Source organism: Candidozyma auris, chromosome 5 (genome assembly GCF_003013715.1).
Source record: "Candidozyma auris chromosome 5, complete sequence".
Lineage (NCBI taxonomy): Eukaryota > Fungi > Ascomycota > Pichiomycetes > Serinales > Metschnikowiaceae > Candidozyma > Candidozyma auris.
The window spans coordinates 394820-414429 of record NC_072816.1 but is presented as its reverse complement, the minus strand read 5'-3'; the positions used below and the strand labels follow the sequence as shown (position 1 = coordinate 414429).

Sequence of the window (19610 nt, the reverse complement as noted above, 5' to 3'; positions counted from 1 at the left end):
GAAAGAGACCCACCTCGATATCGCACAGTGCCCCGTCGTCGCCGTGGCCAAGTCTATGCTGGCAATAGATCACATCATTCGAATGTAATGAGATCTCTGCGTGCCAGGTCCAATTCTGTGCCTATTTCGCAAAGCAGTATTCGATCAAAGTTACATAGTGTGAAGCAACGTATTCGTTCACACAGCTCTACAGAACTTGCTTCGTCTGAGTATTGGAACGCCTTGGTACGCAATGATGAACAACAACATCTTTTGCTTCTGCATTCTGTTCATTCTAACGAAAGGTTGGCTTTTGAGAAATCAAACCGGTCGCGTTCTGTGAATTCTGACAACAGGGAAATTGGTAGTGTAAATGAATTTCATCGTCCATCCGACGATGACGAGGTCGAAACAGATGAGGACGATGATGATAACGAGAATGATAATGAAGATGATGATGACACTCTGGAGCATTCCCCAGTAATGCACGGAATTTCACCACCTCATCTAACCTCCGTTCCTAGTACGAGCAGTAAAGAAGTGAAAAGCGCTGCTTCAAACAAGTTTGAGAGTGAAAGGAGATTTCTCAGGAATTGTGTGAAGTGTATCAAGCCATTATGTTTCAATGAGCCTTGGACCAATAAGACTTTGGTGAAGGCAACGTCACTCGCTCCGCTAGATTTGCGATTTTCGAAACAACTCTATTCTACACTAGTAGAAAATAGCGAGCTCTCGGCATTGGCTCTATTGAGTCAACACGAGAAGCATGATAAATCGCCAAAGTCAATGAAATCTCGCAAAAGATCAATTTTCTTGAAGCATCTGGCCACTGGGAATTCACATTTACCTATTTGCATGCCCAATCACAACTTGCGAGAGTATGTTGTCGGAACGCACCTGTTGGTTCCAAAGGAGCTATAGTTTACAACTAAGTTGTGGTGTTACTTTGTTTTTGTCTCTCAGTAGCTCTTTTCAAAAATGAATCGATCATTACTTGGCTGACCTGACTTTGAAAGACAGAAGAAATTGAATTGAAAAGCGGGTTTTTGAAGCGATACTGTAAATTTAGACTCACTTTTGTACTCACTCTTTGGTTGCATCCGTTCTTCACAAGTTCAAACTTCCATTCATTTTGAAGGTGCTCGAATATATCAGTAGAAATGGCTCTTGAGAATACCCGCTCATCCTTTAAACAGCTCACATCGCAAATCATCCGCTCGTTATATTGGTCCCAGCCAATGTTGAAACCTGCTTTCTGAGGTAACTTAGTTCTGAAGTCTACTTCACTAACGAAAGACTCTGTGACGAATGGAATAAAAGTTTTGTAGCTAGCAACGTCAGAAACAACATCAAATAGTATACTAGGGGGAATATCAACCTTCTTTGATATACGATACGTATGCAACGGATTGAAGTCGAAGGGAATCAGAACGAAGGTACGTCTTGCCAGTGCATCTGCTGCCTTTAACATCTGAACAACAACTCAAAGAAAATCTAATTGCGCGAGAAAGTTCAATATAGCATGTGGTGAACATCGCGTTTTTCTACTCAAGGTTCTCGCCGATCTAATGTGAATCTTATATTACTTGGCTATAAAGGTCAAGCACGGGTGTAAATTGCTTGCTTAGAGTGTTTAGAAACAGGCTTAATGACACCATCGTTCTCCAAATGTCTCAAAGCGATTCTTGCCAACGAGCCACCGATCTTCAATCTGTCAACCAAAACAGAGACAGAGACAAACTTAAAACCTGGAACTTCTTTCATGATTCTGTCATACTTTTCCTGATCTAAGATGACAACATGTTGAGCCTTGTCCTTAACCTTGCCCTTGCTCCACTTCTTCTTACCTTTCTTACCACCGGCCAAAGCAGCGGCAGCCTTGGCAGCCTTAGTTTGTTGAATCTTTGGAGCCATCTTCGATGTTAGTATCAATCAATGGCAACTGTATCAGTAAGAGTATACTTCACGCTATTACATACCTTGTCACTGAAGTACGGAGTATAGAGAAAGAGTTCTTGCGACTCAAAATTTTCTTAATTGATGCCTCGTTCACGATCACATGATATGCAAACTCTTTGAAAAGTGAGCACGTGATTGATGGGGCTTGAGCCCCATATAATGTAATCTCGCTTCAACTACTCTGGTTTTTAGTAAGATGGTTAAGCGAGTCGCCGAAGAGCAAATTACAAAAGACGAGCTTTCTGAAGGGGATCACTTCGATCCCCCTGTCGTTGCATCAGCTGAAGTACTTGCCAAGAGGCGAATATTGCAACCAAAAGGCAAGCAATTACAATTTCGGCCTATAAGCACGGGCTCATTTTCACCAGTTAATTCATCCCAAACTTGTTACAAAGAAAAAGTCTTGGCTCTCAACAAACAATTCAGTCTATCAGTTTCTAAAGCAATTGATAATGGTGTACTTGACCTTGGACCTCTTCTTACGAGGTATTCCGAGTATTTCAACAAGATCGAGTCTGTAGAACTGAAGCGGCCATCCACTCAGAATTTAAAATCTGGCTCTCAAGCTAACTGTGACATCAGAGAAAGTGATACAGTATCATCAAAGGAAGCTATATCAAGAGGTTCACATGAGACAGAGGCTTCGCCGTCAACTAATGATGACAAGGGTGCCTCTTTAATATCAACAGATGAGGTAAATCACGGAACAAATGAGTCAAACAAATTAAATCAGAGTTCGGAGAACCCTATTCAGATGCAAAACTCAGAAATTCAAGACATTGATGAAGTCACCTTTCAACCGGTTGCCTCATTGCCTAACAAGTTGGACTCCGTGGTAACTGGTGAAGAGCACGAGACAACCTTGTTTAGTGTAAGATGCAAAGTTCTTTCGCTAGATCCACAAAATCAGGATGAGCCGTACAAGAATGTTGGTCTAGGAGAGCTTAAGGTCCTCAAGGGGGACAATAAAAAATCTCGTATATTAGTCCGTGCAGAGGGAAGTCAAAGGGTTTTGCTCAACAGCTTCTTGTTGCCGCAGGTTTCATATTCGACTGTTGGCAAGGGCATGAGCGTTAGAGTACCGGCGACGAGCTCTGATGGAAGTCTTGTAACCTATATCATTCGGGTCAAGGACCGAACACTTGCTGAAGAGTTGCGCGATTTATTGAATAATGAAAAGTAGTGAAACGAATTACTTTTTTCCTGATATGATGATTCTATGTACATGATGATCGTTAGCTTGAGAATTTGTCATCCTTAAATTTGAAGAATTTCCCTAGCGTTTTCTTAATGCTGTCGAGCTTCGAAGAATGAGGTTCATCATCCTGAATTTCAGTTGCGCCTTTGTCTTCATTTTCCTGATTTAGTGGCAGATGACCGTTCGATTTCTGAGCGTTCATATCGTTAAAAGAATCTGCTAACGCTTGTAATAACGCTTTCTGTAGTTCTGTTTGTGGTACCGGAGTCTTTACATTGAGGTTAATGAGCATGTCACCTCTATTATTCTTATTCCCATTGATTGGGACACCTTTTTGAGGAACCGTGAGCGTTCTTCCCGACTGTACTCCTGGCCTTATTCTCAATTTTACATTCTCCCCATCAATCGTTGGTACCACTGTCTCGCCACCCAAAGCAGCTGTAGTCATTGAAATATCATGTGAGAGTACGATGTTATTATCCTTTCTCGAAAATACGGGGTCCTTCTTCACATGAATACGAACGATAAGATCTCCATGCACAATTTGGTTATAACGGTCTTTTGTTACAAATGGTGCATCTCCTCCACCAGGAATCCTCAAACGTGAACCATCAGCAATACCACAAGGCAATTCTACTGATCTGGACTGAGGAAGTTCTTTCACGCCCGTTCCATGACAGCTGCCACATTCATCCGCCTTATTGATGACCACACCAGACCCCGAACAATTTGGGCAGGTGGAAGCCATGTGAAAACCACCAATGACATGTGTGTTCTGGCCAGTTCCATGACAGCTGGGACATGTACTCTTCTTCTTGCCTTTCTTCAAACCAGACCCTAAACAGACCGTGCACGAGTCAATCGCCTTGTAATTGAGGTCAATTTTAGTGCCAAATACGGCATCATGAAAGGATATGGATTTGAGAACCTCTATATTGTCACCAACGTGTCTAGCGACAAATGGTGATTGACCTGTCCCGCTTGATCCCCTGGCGTTTCCGCCTGTGAAAGCTTGCTTGAAGAGATCCTCAAAATCAAAACCCATTCCACCAAAAGGGTGGCCCTGTGCACCATCAAAAGGATTTCCGGTTCTTGAAGTAAATGGATTACCTCCAAAAGGGTTTGTATTACCATTTGAATCGAAGCCTGCTGCCCCGAACTTGTCGTATTGTGATCGCTTTTCTTTGTCACTAAGTAATTCGTAGGACTCTTGAATCTTGTGAAATCGCTTCTCGGAGTCTTTTTCCTTGTTCACATCCGGATGATACTTCTTGACAAGCTGATAATAAGCTTTCTTTATGTCTGATGAGCTAGCATTTTTATCAACGCCTAAAACTTGATAAGGGTCGAATTTAATACATCTTGTCGAGGAAGAGGTGAAACCTCTCGATGAATTAAGAGTACAACTGCGATTAATGGCAGGACGAAGTAGCAAAAATTTCGACAGTCGAATCATTGATTGAAGGAAACACTGGCTACAGTTCTATCTAAGTACCTATCGCCACGGAAAAATTCTAGAAAAAACCATTGTCACGTGCTGAAATCGCGGTATCGACTCACGACGAAAACCACATTAACTAAGGGAAGTTACAATGAAAATCTATTGCTATACAAGTAAGATCAATCCCATGAGTTTAACTTCATACTGCCATTCTCTTGCAAGCTCAAATGCATTTTGAAGGCATCCCTCAAAATGTGCGGTTCATGCATGCACTTCGCTCTTTCAGCATGATGGCGCGCTCTATCGAAATACTCATGTAATTGATCTTTGTAGTCAGGATGTGCGCACTTGTTGATTATCTCAACAGCTCGCTCTCTAGGGCACATTCCTCTAAGATCTGCAAGACCTTGCTCTGTAACGACAATATCAAGGTCGTGCTCTGTCTGATCAATATGTGATGCAAATGGGACAATGCAAGACACTCCAGTGGGATCAGATTTCGATGGCCTAGCTGAGGGTGTGTGCATTATAGAAATTTTTGCATTTCTTAGAAAATCAGCCGACCCACCTAGACCATTTAACATCCTGGAACCCATAACATTCGTTGAATTTGCGTGCGCGTAGATGTCTACTTCGACTGGGGTATTCATCGCGATAACGCCTAGTCTTCTAATAATTTCGGGCGAATTTGAAACAACCTGAGATCTGAGACAAAGTTTCTTAGAGAATTCCTCCCAGTGTTTATCGAATCGTTCAAAACCTGCTTCTGTTAAACGAATTGAAGTAGCGGTGGCGAAATCTAAGCTACCAGAAGCAAAGAAGTCCAAGAAAGAATCTTGTAAAACTTCTGTCCACACTGTGAGATTCTTGAAATCAGACTCTGCTAAGCCCTCAACGACGGCATTAGCTATATTGCCAATACCAGATTGTAAAGGTAACAAATTCTTTGGGAGTCGCCCCATTTTCACCTCATGCTCAAAAAAATCTATTAAATGAGCCCCAATTTGTTGCGAAGTGGCATCAGATGGAGTGTTCGGTGGGACCTTGTCACGAGTGGTCGACTCGACAATTGCAACTACCTTAGCTGGGTCAACTGGAATGGAAGTGCGGCCGACTCTATAGTCAGCAGTCACATGAGGGTATGGGGTTCTAAATGGAGGATTCACAGGCAAATCAATGTCATGAATCCCTTCAAAGGATGGCGTTTTAGTATTGACTTCAATTATAATTTTATCAGATACTGAAAGCATTTCTGGCGATGCGCCAACAGCTGGACCGGGCACTATTGAGCCGTCTTCTTTAATGGCCGTGGCTTCGATTATGGTATAGTCGAGGAGGTCATTGCTTTTATCCTTCGTGTAAAATCCGTATGTCAAGTCTTGTGGGAACATCGACAAATGCTTGTCGAAAAACTTTGTCCTACCGTCATTGATGGCTTTAGCAATCGGCTTGCCCACTTGATGAGGAGATCTGCGCATGATCATTGAATTTTCTGCCCATCTCGACTCTTCGGGTCCCGCAGATGCTCCCACAAATAGATTAAAAGCAAATTTTCCTTGTAAGCTGTTGTTCTCGACATGGTCAACAAGTGCAGCAGGAACAACCTTTGGTGCTCCGACACCAGTAAAGCCAGACCATCCAAGGTATTGCCCGTGTTTGAACAACTCAATACATTCCTCAGGCTTTCTCAACCTTTGCAAATATGGTGCGTACCTGACACGTTGTTTCAAGATTGCTGACATTTCTGTATTAATTTGTGTCTCGAGAAGTTATTGTGAGTGAATATAATATTTTTTTGCGGTCAAATATGCTACACCCAACGAGCCAGAAATTTGTGCGGTTATATACATCGTAATAAGCGAGACCGAGGGGCTGGCGTGGTTATGTGCAGACACCGTACAACAAGAAGCGCGGGCGAGAGTTTTGGGTAAGCCAACAAATGATTCAGTGTGAAAGCGAGGGGTCAGGCACTTCTGACGACTTGAACTCGAATACGCGATCTACCGAAAGCAATTGAAGTGGTCGCTCGAATTGGGTATTCATTTGAGGGTGAAAAACGAGATCTTACCTCTTCCACGGAACCGGATCGGATAAATGCAACCTGTATAGACCACCCGAGAGTGGTGAAATTTCGAGCTGTGTTCCTGAGACAGAAGTACGTCTATCTTTCCTTCCGTTTATATTTTCATAGAAACAAAAAGGAATAAAAAAATTTAAAATAGAATTCCTTTGTCATGATCACTAAGTATGATTGGGTCGTATGGTGGCCAGAGAAAGTCTGAACAAATAAAAAGAGTAATAACTCAAAAGTAAATCGATTTATAAAGAAAAAATCATTTCTTTCTCAAGTTTCGCATTGATCTTTTAAAACGGCTCTCTGCATATTCACCCGACTCTTCAACCACATCATTGATTTTTCTGTTACTGATGGCAAATTTTTGCTTCATAGACTCATACCCCTTCTCGATCTCTCCTGTGATTGATTGATCAAAGCTTTGAGGCTCTTTGATCCTCTCAATTACATTGTCCTGAAGAATGTCATCAGAGGGCTCCGTTACATCGCTCGTGGGAATTGTTGAAGTTTTTGCCCTGTCTTCGTATTCTTGTGCATATAAATCCTCGACTTTGTCTATAAAGAACCCGGATCGATTATCTTCGCCTTTGTAGATATCTGCATGATACTCCAGGATAAGTCCTGTCATCACTTTCTCATCTTCACGTATCCTTAAGGATTCTGAAAAACTATCAGAGTGTGTTTTCAATACATCGTCATCTCTCACCACTGGATCCAGACGATCCGCGTTTGGATCATGTGTATCCGCTCGCTCGATAACTTTTTCAGACATGACGCTCTCTTTCGTATGTTTATCTTTGAATTGAATTGCGTCATGTTTGTCCTGGTGATCCATCTGAAATTTCAGTTGTTTTCTATTGTTTGCAGTTACATTTGAGTCGAATGATCTGATTTCAAGAGTACGACTAAAGCGAACACCTTTGTTATTTTCGGAAGTATTTTCTGGAAATGATTTTCTTTCATGAAGGATCTGATCCTGGTTCACTTTTTGTAGCTCTTCTTTTAGTCTTTTTTCAATAGCCAGATTCGCCGGTATGAGTGATAAAGACGTTCCAAAGAGAACCTCGTCTGCATAGTCTTCATCGGCATCTTCGTCGCTATTGATATATTCTAATACTTCCTCTTCACTTTCGTGTTTTTCATCAGTCATCTCGGAGTTCATTTCACCAGCAAGAATCTCCAACTCGTATAACTCGCAATCGCGTGGAAAGGTGTTTGCATCGAAAGTTTCGAAATGCTGGTCTTCAAAATTGAATTCTGAGATTGAATTTGTTAGATTACTCGAAGCTTTAGGTTTTAAAGATTCTTGTCTGTTCGAGAGTTTTGGTTTAACCATTTTCCCATTCAATGAAGCGCTCAAAATGTGGTCATTCTCGTCAAGCTCTTCCTCTATCTCTATAACACTTGCTAAATTTTCCACATCATTTTTGGATGAAAAAACTAATTCATGCGATGCGTCATCTTTTGAACATCGTTCTCTCAATTGTTGACGATCCATCTCGAGCTCTTGACGACGCCGCTTCAAGAATCGCTTAGCCGTTACGATATCAAGATTGACCCAATAAGTCTGGCCCAAGTATATCTTGTACGTTTCTGTTTGACTGGCTCCCGTCAAGATAGCCTCGCATTGGCGTATTTCGGTCAATCTTGCATCAATAACTTGCTGTCTAATCTGGCGGGGGGAGAAACTCCCCAGGAAAATAGCTTCGCTAATAAGCATTTTTCGTCTTGAGTCTCACTTTTTTGATATACTTCAGTCTTTTTGTCGGAACCAAGATTCAGATGTTTATCAAGTAGCTGTGCATTCTTTACGGTTGTTCATCAAAATTTGCATCTTTTCCGCGAAAAGCATTCAAAGTAGCGAAACCTTCTAGACATTCACGTTATTTCGAGCAATTCACATTCTACAAGCTTTTCGAGTTTTTACTGCTGAAATGAATTGAAGCCTTCGTTATCAGGGCATATATCTGAGCTTTTGACAAGAGTAATCATCAATCGTATAGATCGTTCGCTATATAAGACTTAGATAGGCACAGACTAGCAACATGGTCACGAACAAAGTATAGAACCTCGAAAGAGGTTTGAAGTGTGACTCATAAGTATCACTGTAAAGGAGCGCATGCTATGCTATAGCTGTCTTACGGCCAGGTCTATGACCGGTAACTTAGCATCTGAAGTCATCCGATGAGTCAATGCAGGCAAGATCCTTGAACGCCTCTTTCTTGAGTGTCACCCGTTTTCCCGTTCAATATTGATTACAAGGTCGTCGAATGAAGGTCTTTATTCTCAGTTCTTTGTACGCCATCAAAATAACTCTTTTGATCGATCCATCGTTCTTGAAGAGTGACATTATCGTCTTGAAAACTTTGTCCGTTGAACACTGCTTGACGCCAAAGAGAATCCCCACTTAGCTCATTCGTTCCGAAGATATAACCGTTAGCCCTATCAATCTTCTCGAGCAAATTCATCATCAGCCTTTTGTCCTCAACAGACAATACTTCGTAATTCACTATGCCAAAATCTTCAACGACATGGCCAACAAGTTTCGTGAGTTTGACTAGGTTTTTCCCCAATTTACCACTAGATTCTTCTTGAATTTGCTGATCAAGACATTGAAGGTCTTCAGCCGCAGTGTAATAATCAAGAGGCATAGGAAGGATTCCGTACTCCTTTAACTTGTCTATCTTCGAAATTACATTAACTTGCGGCAATCCGAGCTGCAACATTGATCTTAAAGTCAACAATGTAATGGAAATATACTGTGTAGCATTGGTCAAATAGACGGAGTCTACCAAGGAAACAACGCATAGTCGTGCATCGTATTTCGAAGTAAGCACATCAAAGATTCGGTGAAATGATTTCTCATGAGTGAAAAGCTCAACTTGCCCGGGACAATCGAATATGAGATAATTACCAGATGAACTCAAATCTTCGATCGCTTTGGCAAACGCTTTCAAGGTATTTTCATACATACTCTCAAATGAGTGAACGAGTGCGCCGTTAGGCCCGAGGCCATGCTTTGTCATAACTTGGTCTATCGATATCGTATCACGTATGTCTAATGCACAAGAGGGATACGCCTGGTGCTCATTAGCAGGATCTAAGTTAACGATACAACTTTTGCGTCCTAATGCGGAGAGAAACTGATACATACCATGACAAAATGTAGACTTCCCGGATCCTGGCGGCCCTATGACTATCTGTCCAAACATTCTTTGCTCTTTAGCTGCCTCGTTGGATACCTTATCATTCCTCATCTGTTTGAGAAACAGTAGTGCAGACAACAATCGAAGATGTTTCTAGACCTTTCCCAGGCATGCCTGTCTTGCCCTGGGCACGGACTTTGAAATTCTGCTGTGTCATATTAAGTGCTAAGTGTTTCCTTAAACACGTCTGAAAATACGGGCTGATTTACTTTTTGAACTTCTCTAAACATTCCTTCCCTATCACGTGACATTCGGACGTAATCTTCTCTTCCTCATAATGTCTTCTATAGCTATCACCAATGTACTTTCCCAATCTGAATAAGCCTCTATATGTGGACATATTGAGCTGGTCAGCTGCAGCTGCCCCGTATTCATTCGACACTACACACGTTGGCAAAATCACGTGAAACGTTATCGATTAAGTCTACAACGACTTCCAACACATCCACGCACTACACACAATGCAGCTCCTCAATGCTTCTTTGAAGGACCCTTCGTGATTATACAGCGAGAGGTGTTTAAATGCGTAGGATTCATGACGGAGACAAAGAAAAGAGTGGGACATCAATTTCCGAGAAGGCGACTAAATAAATGTTAGACGCCTTTTTTCTCTCATGCACACATTTAATGACTCAAGGTGACGGAGTACAGATTAATGATATTTTCTCATAAAACAAGCCATATTCTCTACTTCTGCCTTCCTTCTACTCAAGTCCATCGTCTGCAAATTGTCTGTCTTTCATGGAGCATACACAAGCCAAGATTTGTCAGAGCTGCATTAAAAGCTTTTTAAAAAGGGCATTCACGTGATCAAGAACGACAGCTTCTCGCCATTTGGATGGCGCCCCCCATAGACTCCTTAGTTCAGGTAAATTATCATATAAATGCCATCTACCATTGGAGCATCAGATTTGGTGGAAAGGAAGGTGACAGTTTCACCCCTTGTTCTTTTGTCTGTTGCAGATCATTTCGACAGAGTTGCGAAGGATTCAACCAAAAGGGTGGTCGGTGTACTCTTAGGTCATCAATCTCAGGATACGATAAAGGTAACGAACTCATATGCTATTCCTTTCGAAGAGGATGAAAAGAACTCATCCGTATGGTTTTTGGACCACAACTATATTGAATCCATGGGTGAAATGTTTAAGAAGATTAATGCTAAGGAAAAGCTCGTTGGATGGTATCACTCTGGGCCAAAATTGCGGGCATCAGACTTAAAAATAAACGACGTTTTCAAGAGATATACGCCAAATCCTTTACTCGTAATTGTGGATGTACAGCCTCGCTCTGTTGGAATTCCTACAGACGCATACTATGCTGTCGACGATATCAAACATGACGGCTCAAAAGCGGAAAGGACTTTTGTCCACATACCATCCCTCATAGAGGCAGAAGAGGCAGAAGAGATAGGTGTAGAGCATCTACTTCGTGATATTAGGGATCAAGCAGCGGGAAATCTTACCTTAAGAGCAACGGAAACATACAGGTCTTTGCTTGGTTTACACGAGAAATTGAGAGAGATATCCAATTATCTTGAAAAGGTTTACATTGGTGTGATGCCCATAAATCAGTCGATATTGGGAAAATTGCAGAATGTATTCAACTTGTTACCTCATATATTGGGCGATGAAAGCACGAAGTCAGCAGGAGAAACCCAGAATAGTGCCGAACCCTTGATGGATGCATTCATGATAAAATCGAATGATCAAATGATGATGGTGTACGTGAGTACCTTGGTTCGTTCCATTATAGCCTTTCATGACTTGATTGAGAACAAGTTGGCCAACAAATCGCGGAATGAGAGCTGATTTTCTGTCGATTCATGCTTTTCTTTTCTTTTGTGGTCTATTCTGTTAATTCAAACGAACAAAGTAAGAGCAAAAGAATATAAATAAGAATAAACACACACACACACACCCAAGAAAAAGAAACAAAGAGAAAAAAATAAACTCATTTCTATGATCCTATGTAAACGTTATTGCCATCAAATTCATATAAATCGAAGGTAGTGTGTGTTCGCGAAACTCCTACAACGTTGAAGAAAACGTACTGCAACAATAGGTTTTGACATCATGATAGCCAGAGCCACAACTTTGAATAGTATTGGGAAACCATCGAGGCTAGAGTTTTTTCTTTCCAACTCTCGCATTTCTTTAAAGTTTGATAAGCTTTACTCAAATCAAAACTTGGGCAGAGTTCTCCAAGGACGCTTGAATAGCAGAGCAGCTTTTCTTCCCAGCAAACAATGTACAGATTCTTTCGATCCATCCTACAAGAAGCAAGTTTCCCGAAGCGCAAATGTCAAAGATGACCGTGATAACAGGGACTTGCCCTTTACAGTGACCCCGCGAGAGAGATCACGAAAGTGTAATCCGCCAGAGACAAGTATGAAACGAAGTGCCCTTCTGCATTACCTTAAACTAACAAAGCCAAATCTAACAGTGCTCGTCACTTTGAGCTCAATATGCTCGTATGCTATGTCACCCAACACAGTAAGCGTTTCAGAGTTGGTTCTCCTAACGGTGGGAGTTGCGCTATGTTCAGGGTCCGCCAACGCGATAAACATGGGTAGAGAACCGGACTTTGACAGAAAAATGATTCGAACATCGTCAAGGCCCATTGTCAAGGGAGTGTTAACGTCTAATCAGGCTTTCAAGTTCGCTGCAATCACGGGCATCGCGGGCTCATTTATTCTTTACCATGGCGTAAACCCTACAGTCGCAGCCTTGGGCATGTCAAATATTATCTTGTATGGTTGGTGTTACACCTCGCTCAAGAGAAAGTCTATTCTTAATACCTGGGTTGGCGCTATAGTTGGGGCTATCCCTCCATTGATGGGATGGGCAGCTTCATCTTCGCTTCTGCACCCAGGAGCATGGTGTTTAGCTGCTTTATTGTACGCGTGGCAATTCCCTCATTTCAATGCTTTGTCACATAACATCGCTACGCAGTATAAGGAGGCGGGTTACGTTATGGCAGCTGCAGAAAATCCAAGGTTGAACTCCAGAGTATCATTGAGATACTCTTTGCTTATGTTTCCAATTTGTTTTGGATTGAGCTACTTCGGTGTCACGGATTGGGTGTTCTGTATAGACTCCTCCATCGCCAATGCATGGTTAAGTGTTTTAGCATATCGTTTCTGGAAGCAACAAAAGATCAACCATTCAACAACCAGCCAAATCCCCGGTCAAGCAATTGAGGCTGCTAATCTTGCTGCTCGAAAGCTATTTTGGTGCTCAGTATGGCAGCTCCCAGCTGTCCTTGTTCTAGCGATGTTGCATAAAAAAGGTCAATGGGACCGTCTATTACTGTGGATCGGAATCTTGTAACTACATCATGTACATACAGTGTAATCGATGATTTTTTTCACTTTAAAGCGGTGGCCGTGCAATGTAACACTGAAGAGCTCTTGATGGTGAGGATTGTAATTCGCGTTCTCTAGGATTTGGTCTCGTGTGGCCATAGTAATGGGAAGAACAGCTTACAAGCTCGAACATCCTGTGCATGTCGGAAAATTAAACTTGTAGTCAGCCAAAACTAACAAACATACTACTGATCTAAGATATCGGAATACAAGGGTTGCACTGTAGGTTTTATTGTTAAAGTATGATACCCACAAAGTCGTTTCATCGTAGTTTTACTACATACAGTTGTTCCTTAAATAAACAGGCTAAGTGCTGTACAATGTGTCTCTGATAGAATAAGCCAAAAAAAAAAAAAAAGGGAAAAGAAAAAGCAAAAAATCTTGCTTGAAGTAAAGGACAGCACATTAGTCTTACAGATATAATAGTGACCGAAAACCAACGTCGAGGTCAATAACACATCAGGCTGACTTTGTTAACTATTTGATAAAAATTAAAAATAAGACATACGCTTAGAGTTAACATAACCAAATAGTACACATTGCAAGATTTTCAAGATGGAGTCACTGTGTAGAGACTACACTTCCTCTTACAAATAATTCATAAGACTCATAAGCTTTACAGGGCCAATCGCATTTCATTAAATCTGGTCGGCGACGCGAAGAGTTACTCCAATGGGTCAATAAACGCACACTTAGTGACGAGTGGAAATTCATAGAATAGTCACGGCTGAAGTCTAGAGGGAACCATTCGCACCGCACGGTAATGGATTGACACTAGTTGAGGATATTTTGGGTTTTGATTTCTAATGATATAGTTTTCGAGTTAGAATGGAAGTAGCATCACTGAAATCCTGACGCTCTCTAACACATGAAGCCTATAGAAAAAAAAGTAACAATTGCAACTCATAGGCTATAGTCAAGTTTAGAAGAGACCTACATAGATTTGAGTCAGGTCCAAACATTTTGGCCAAAACATTGATTTGATGTCTTGAAACAAGTATAAGAAGCCAACTACTGCCACAAATTACGTGTCTCCAATTGGCTACGAATCATCTTAATTGGAAATCCTACAGGCTATACCATACTAACTTAATCCAGGAATCGTAGTAGCTGACGGGGCGCTAAAAATTACCCTGGTAGAACGTGAAGCAGAATTGGCTTAAACTAGTCCGAGATATCAGTGTAAACCTTTTGACGAAATGAAGGAAAAATGATAAAGAAAGAAAAAAAAAGAAAACACATGCAAACAAAAAAAGAAGGTTCAAACTTATTGGAAGCTCATCCTTTCACTTATTACATGAAGGGAGCAATATCTTAGTTGTTTGGAGGGTGAACCCCAAAAAAATTAAAAGCTTTTAATCCAGGTTCATACTTACTTAGTGTCAATGTCACCATCGAGAATTGTTGCTATACTTGAGGGTTTTCCTCTTATCTGTCCGTAATTACGGTCAACTTAAGGACTATATTTTACAGCTTTTTTTATATCCTTGAATCTGTAAAAGAAGGAAGTGAACTATCGGTTGAAGATTATTTTTTTAGCCATATTCATCTAAGTTTGAATCTGAACATTGTACTTGTATCTCGACAAAGTGGTGCTGTCGGTTCGCTTCGTCCGTATTGAGGTGTAGAGAATAATGGGCGTAGATAACGGAGTCATCTTAAATGACCATCTCGCATGAAGATGACCTGGCTTGCCTCCTGCCGACTCATCGTTTCAAACTTGGAACGACTAACTGAGCATCTGTGTCTTGAATGCTTGTCTATTTCATGTTTCACAAAAATCCAGGTTGTCCAAACAAAGCTTTTACCAAACTATAATGGTTTTTTTAGTTCTTCGTCATTGAATTGTTGATACAAGTGTAAAAAGTTGTCATACAATCAATATAGAGGCTATCACGCTTCGCATTATAGAATACAAACATTATGAAGAATAGTTGAGAGTGCTAGTTCGCATTACTCAATTAATCTTGTGTGGGTGAACTGTGGAATGTGATTCTGCAACCATAGTAAATCAGATGCTTCACTACAATTCTGTATTATTTATTTTGTTTCTTCTCCCCTTCCCACAAGTACGGTCTACTTTTTAGTAATTCGTCATGCTACTTCCTTCGAGTAGGTATGCGGTAAACAGTCATGTATCCAACATCCTATCTGAGATTTTCTATGACTGTTTCTTGTTAACCTCCGTCTATGTCAAACAAGCTGTTATGCTTGAATAAGATCCTGTACTCGAGTCAGTGGTGTACTGTACCCAAATCAGTGTACTGCATGTTGTGATACTGCACCACACTAATGTTATCAACAGTACACGTACACGATCGTCAGTGCTTATAGGATGCCCATAACATCTTTAGAATCTTTTCTCTTTGAAAGAAAACTTGTCAGTGTGAGCCCCGTAGAGATTCTTCGGAACTCCACACTAGGAATTGATGTTGAGCATTACTTAGGGAGGATATACACTTTCAAGAAGGAACAGTTACTATTTGGCATTGGTGGGGTCCCCGTCTCGCTTAAAGCATACATTGAATCTGATTTGAAAGTTTTTAAAGAGTATAATATCCGTCCTCTTTTTATTATCCCAGGCTTGCCAATTCGAAGAAATGAGGTCTCGAGGAATGAATTGAGCGATTCAGAAAAGCATCGGGAAACAACTTGGTCGCGACTTCTGTCAAAGCTTGCCAACACGACTGGAACGAGTCCCATGCATTTCAATGAATCGTTTCGCCTTCATAACGATCTGATTTCTTCGCGTCCAATGGTCAACGATCTCATCAAATATTTCATCGAGTTAGGAATAGACTTCATTGTTTGTCCGAGCGATCCCTCGCATCAATTATCCTACTTATACCAAACTGACATTGTCGATTGTATATATGGATCGACAGACCTTTTGCTCACCAAAATTGATCGATTCATCTTGGGCATGGAGTTTTTATCTAAGGATTTCAGATATGTTGAAAAGAAAAAAGTTCTTTCTGAACTCAACTTGACTGAAAGAGAATTCGTCGATATTAGTATTATTGTGGGATGTTCCGCACAGCCCTTAACTTTCTCAAGTCTACCACCATTGCCCAAACAAAATCAGGTGACTCAATTCCAACAGATGACACACTTCAAGTATGCTTTGGAACTTATGTACCAGTATAAGACATTCCACAATGAATCCAACCTTTTTGCCTACGTTTCTTCTTTGAACGACGAAGAGCTTATGAATCTTTACTTAAAGGGTAATGCCGCTGTGAAGTACATGCCTGTAATGAATACAGATGGCAAGGTTGAATTATACATCTCCAGCTTAGGGGAATCGAGGAGATTTGAGACTTATGAAGGTTTTCAAGATGATCTTGAACAGAGCGATAGTGATACGAAGGAAGCAAAGATGAGTATCCCAGCTGATATCCATGATGCTATTTCTCAAAGGCTCCCTTCTGAGATGTATTTTTACGTTTCGATTGGTTTATTGCCCAGTGAAATACTTGAATCTATTGCATTCAACGTATTGAATGTTCGGCCTCCTTTAGAGGGGGGCCCTTGTGAGAACTTCAAAACATTGGTCTCGTCAAAATTTGTCAATAACGTTCTCGACTCGCATTTCAATCTAGTCACTCAGCTACTAGCAAGATACTATCAGGTGAAGCGTATACCAGTCAGCTTCTGGTATAGCACCGAGACGCAGGTACTCAACTCCAGGATGAGCCCGCCAATGGCGATGCGTCTTAGTTCAAAACTCTTAAGAAAATGTCGAGAACACTTCCTGTTAGCAAGATTTGGTCAAGATATGTCCCTTGTAATCGATGCTTCACGTGTTGATGAAGCTGTTGAGCTCGTTCATGTTGGCGACATCATTGCAACATCGGTTTGGAGGGCTTTGTCATTACTTGATCATGCTAAACCAGGGCTCGAATATACGCCCTATGTAATCAACACACTACAAGAATTAACAATGGTTCATCCAGAGCTAAAAGGCGATGAGCTTGAAAACCTCGTCATTTTAGCTTTGGTAGTTCGACTTGGATGCTATGATTTATTCACGATAGACAAAGGATATCAGAGTGTCCCCGAAAATTTCAAAGTGGACAAGAAAACAACGGGTTTCACGGAAAATGATGAAGCGTTGTTTATTTCCATCATTGCCAGAGTTTGTTCTTTACAAAAGTTGCGAATTAATCCTATTAATTACCAGGGGCCTATTTCAAGAAGCTTACTAGGTTTCAGGACCATACATGAGTATTTGAGGCGTATGCTAGGCAATTCAATTAGGGTTTGCACTGTTGACTTGATCACACGACTGTCAAATCTAAAAACACTATTTCAAAATAGGGAGGAGTGGTACGCATTGGTGAATCAGCTTCCATTTTATTCTTCCGCCAATAATACACTTCTTGGCGTCATGACTGAAATTTATCTAGATGGGTGTTCAAAGTTTTCACGCATTGGACACGACGATGAAGAAAGCCGGACCATGTCTTTGAATCACCTCCTTGAGGAGGTGATGCAGCAATCCAACCATTCTTACAACATCAATTTGGCGAGCAATAACAGTGTAAATACTACCCAGATGATCTCGGACTTACGCTGTGCTATGAGATTCTGGAAGTATTTCGTATCCACAGTTAAGATCAGCTGTCGAAGAGATGTTGACTTTATAGACAAAACTGCATTGGAAGTGATTCAAATGTGCGATGAGTTTGTTGACCGATTCAGCCTCTCTTGAGGTTCCCCAAGGTTTGTTTTACTTTTTGTGAGCTCGATATTTTGTCAACCCAAGCAGCCTCCATGGAACGCGATTCTGAGAATATTTCTAATGACACTCACTAAATTTGTCATGACTCGGCGAAATTTTCAACATTCAGTATTCTAGGAACATGAGGTGACTGACTCAGAGGAGATATTGTTCCCGGGGAGTTCTCAATTTTAAGATGTCGCTTATGAATCAACATTTCGTAAATATTTCAAGACGTTCACCAGTGGAGAGTTAATTTGGTTTTACTGATACTTTGCATGAAGTAAAATACCTCGCAATACCTTGTTTAGTAAATAAGATTAAAAGCATAGGACTATGACGTTGCCTTATTTTTAGGTAGGATGGTAAAGCACCTATTTATATGGTTTGAACAGAAGGTTGATCTGTTTACAAGCGTTCCGAGCAGCCGCATAGCGGAAGGATATCTTAGATTAAGAAATTAAGCGAATAGCCTGCGTGTCATACTGCACTCACTTGAACAAGCTATTCAATTAACGAATCATGTCACAAATCTGCATTTTAGCTTGCTTTAGGCCACAATCAGCTGATGGCTTGATTCAACAGGGTCGAGCGATCGCAAGTGTGTCGACGTGCCGCATGCAGCTTTTAGTATCATCATTTATAATCGCAGAGGGTTTTTTTATCATCTACTTATCAGTGAGTGAAATGGACAATCTCTCGATAGTGCCACAGAAACGAGCTCGATGCATATGAGGATACATGGAGCACATCTGACAGTAAAGTTGAAATTCTGCATTGTACAGACCCAAGGACAGCAATATCTTGGTCTCAAACCTGCTCTTGCCTCATCAATATGTTCATGTTGATAAGTTTTTTTCTTCTTTACATTTTCAACCTCTATTTACGATATGTGTTAGTTGGCAGAGGGTCTATCTTTTTTATTAGAAACTGAATGGCGCAATGTTAGGGTACGGAAAGTACAATTGAGAGAGTCACATGTAGTTCCTCGACCTGCTTCCGAACCTCTTCCGTAGCGCTACACGACTCTGGGCAGAGGTTATCAAGTCCATAGAAATTTCTAAAGTACCCTAGTACCTAGTCTTAGCCTAGTGGAATTTATATGTCAAAAGCTACTATGCGGGAACCTAACACTCAACGTGCGTGAAATGACAATACTTTTTTTTTTTACCATAGCTTTATTGTCTATTCAGCTTCTTAACAGTGAGATACAATATAAGTGGCATCTTTTTTCCGTTTGTCTGAACTTTGCCATATGATTTCGACAGCGTACGCTATTCGCAACTTTCGCACAAAATCATGTTTAAACAAATTAACAATACGTCAATAATATTATATGCTAAGATTTACACGTCGCTATCAGACTCATTTATTGAGCAAACCCGCCGTTACAGGAAGAGGACCTTTTATTTCCACTCCATCATTCACAATGATGAGTCAACCTTCCCAAGCAATCGAAATAGAGCTCCCCGAAATGGCAGCCTTGTGCACAAAAGATGTATCGATTTGTGCCTTGAATGGCTCCATTATGTCTTGCATCACGGGAAGCGATGCATTTAAATATACAGAGACAATTGCGAAAACTGCTGCTTCATTTGTTATTTCGTCAACAAATTCGTCAATGAACTTGCACAAGCTAAAGACGAACGCCTCAGAAAGATGGAAG

At 41.0% G+C, this 19610-nt stretch overlaps 10 protein-coding genes across 10 annotated transcripts; 5 read left to right on the top strand and 5 right to left on the bottom strand. All coding sequences in view use genetic code 12, as the record gives it.

Annotated features, from left to right (window-relative positions):
* Window positions 1–87: 87 nt before the first annotated feature.
* On the top strand, window positions 88–900 carry CJI96_0004453 (uncharacterized protein; the record flags this gene model as incomplete). Its single annotated transcript, XM_029036705.2, has 1 exon — window positions 88–900. The coding sequence occupies one exon, from the start codon at window positions 88–90 to the stop codon at window positions 898–900; it is 813 nt and encodes a 270-aa protein (XP_028888802.2).
* Window positions 901–1578: 678 nt separating this feature from the next.
* Window positions 1579–2094, bottom strand: RPS25B (40S ribosomal protein eS25; the record flags this gene model as incomplete). The annotated part of the gene is made up of 3 exons (XM_054702210.1): window positions 1579–1893; window positions 1959–1993; window positions 2070–2094. 3 exons carry the CDS (start codon window positions 2092–2094, stop codon window positions 1579–1581), a joined length of 375 nt encoding a protein of 124 aa, XP_054558185.1.
* Window positions 2095–2134: 40 nt separating this feature from the next.
* On the top strand, window positions 2135–3121 carry CJI96_0004451 (nucleoporin; the record flags this gene model as incomplete). Its single annotated transcript, XM_029036703.2, has 1 exon — window positions 2135–3121. One exon carries the CDS (start codon window positions 2135–2137, stop codon window positions 3119–3121), a length of 987 nt encoding a protein of 328 aa, XP_028888800.1.
* Window positions 3122–3173: 52 nt separating this feature from the next.
* Window positions 3174–4592, bottom strand: MDJ1 (Mdj1p; the record flags this gene model as incomplete). Its single annotated transcript, XM_029036702.1, has 1 exon — window positions 3174–4592. One exon carries the CDS (start codon window positions 4590–4592, stop codon window positions 3174–3176), a length of 1419 nt encoding a protein of 472 aa, XP_028888799.1.
* A 164-nt stretch (window positions 4593–4756) lies between these two features.
* On the bottom strand, window positions 4757–6319 carry ACH1 (acetyl-CoA hydrolase; the record flags this gene model as incomplete). The annotated part of the gene is made up of 1 exon (XM_029036701.2): window positions 4757–6319. One exon carries the CDS (start codon window positions 6317–6319, stop codon window positions 4757–4759), a length of 1563 nt encoding a protein of 520 aa, XP_028888798.1.
* Window positions 6320–6910: 591 nt separating this feature from the next.
* CJI96_0004448 (uncharacterized protein) lies at window positions 6911–8371 on the bottom strand (the record flags this gene model as incomplete). The annotated part of the gene is made up of 1 exon (XM_029036700.2): window positions 6911–8371. One exon carries the CDS (start codon window positions 8369–8371, stop codon window positions 6911–6913), a length of 1461 nt encoding a protein of 486 aa, XP_028888797.2.
* Window positions 8372–8906: 535 nt separating this feature from the next.
* CJI96_0004447 (putative GTPase) lies at window positions 8907–9808 on the bottom strand (the record flags this gene model as incomplete). Its single annotated transcript, XM_054702209.1, has 2 exons — window positions 8907–9731; window positions 9806–9808. 2 exons carry the CDS (start codon window positions 9806–9808, stop codon window positions 8907–8909), a joined length of 828 nt encoding a protein of 275 aa, XP_054558184.1.
* A 933-nt stretch (window positions 9809–10741) lies between these two features.
* RPN8 (proteasome regulatory particle lid subunit RPN8) lies at window positions 10742–11665 on the top strand (the record flags this gene model as incomplete). Its single annotated transcript, XM_029036698.2, has 1 exon — window positions 10742–11665. The coding sequence occupies one exon, from the start codon at window positions 10742–10744 to the stop codon at window positions 11663–11665; it is 924 nt and encodes a 307-aa protein (XP_028888795.1).
* A 786-nt stretch (window positions 11666–12451) lies between these two features.
* On the top strand, window positions 12452–13186 carry CJI96_0004445 (protoheme IX farnesyltransferase; the record flags this gene model as incomplete). The annotated part of the gene is made up of 1 exon (XM_029036697.2): window positions 12452–13186. One exon carries the CDS (start codon window positions 12452–12454, stop codon window positions 13184–13186), a length of 735 nt encoding a protein of 244 aa, XP_028888794.2.
* A 2370-nt stretch (window positions 13187–15556) lies between these two features.
* On the top strand, window positions 15557–17935 carry CJI96_0004444 (uncharacterized protein; the record flags this gene model as incomplete). The annotated part of the gene is made up of 1 exon (XM_029036696.2): window positions 15557–17935. One exon carries the CDS (start codon window positions 15557–15559, stop codon window positions 17933–17935), a length of 2379 nt encoding a protein of 792 aa, XP_028888793.2.
* Between the last annotated feature and the right edge of the window lie 1675 nt (window positions 17936–19610).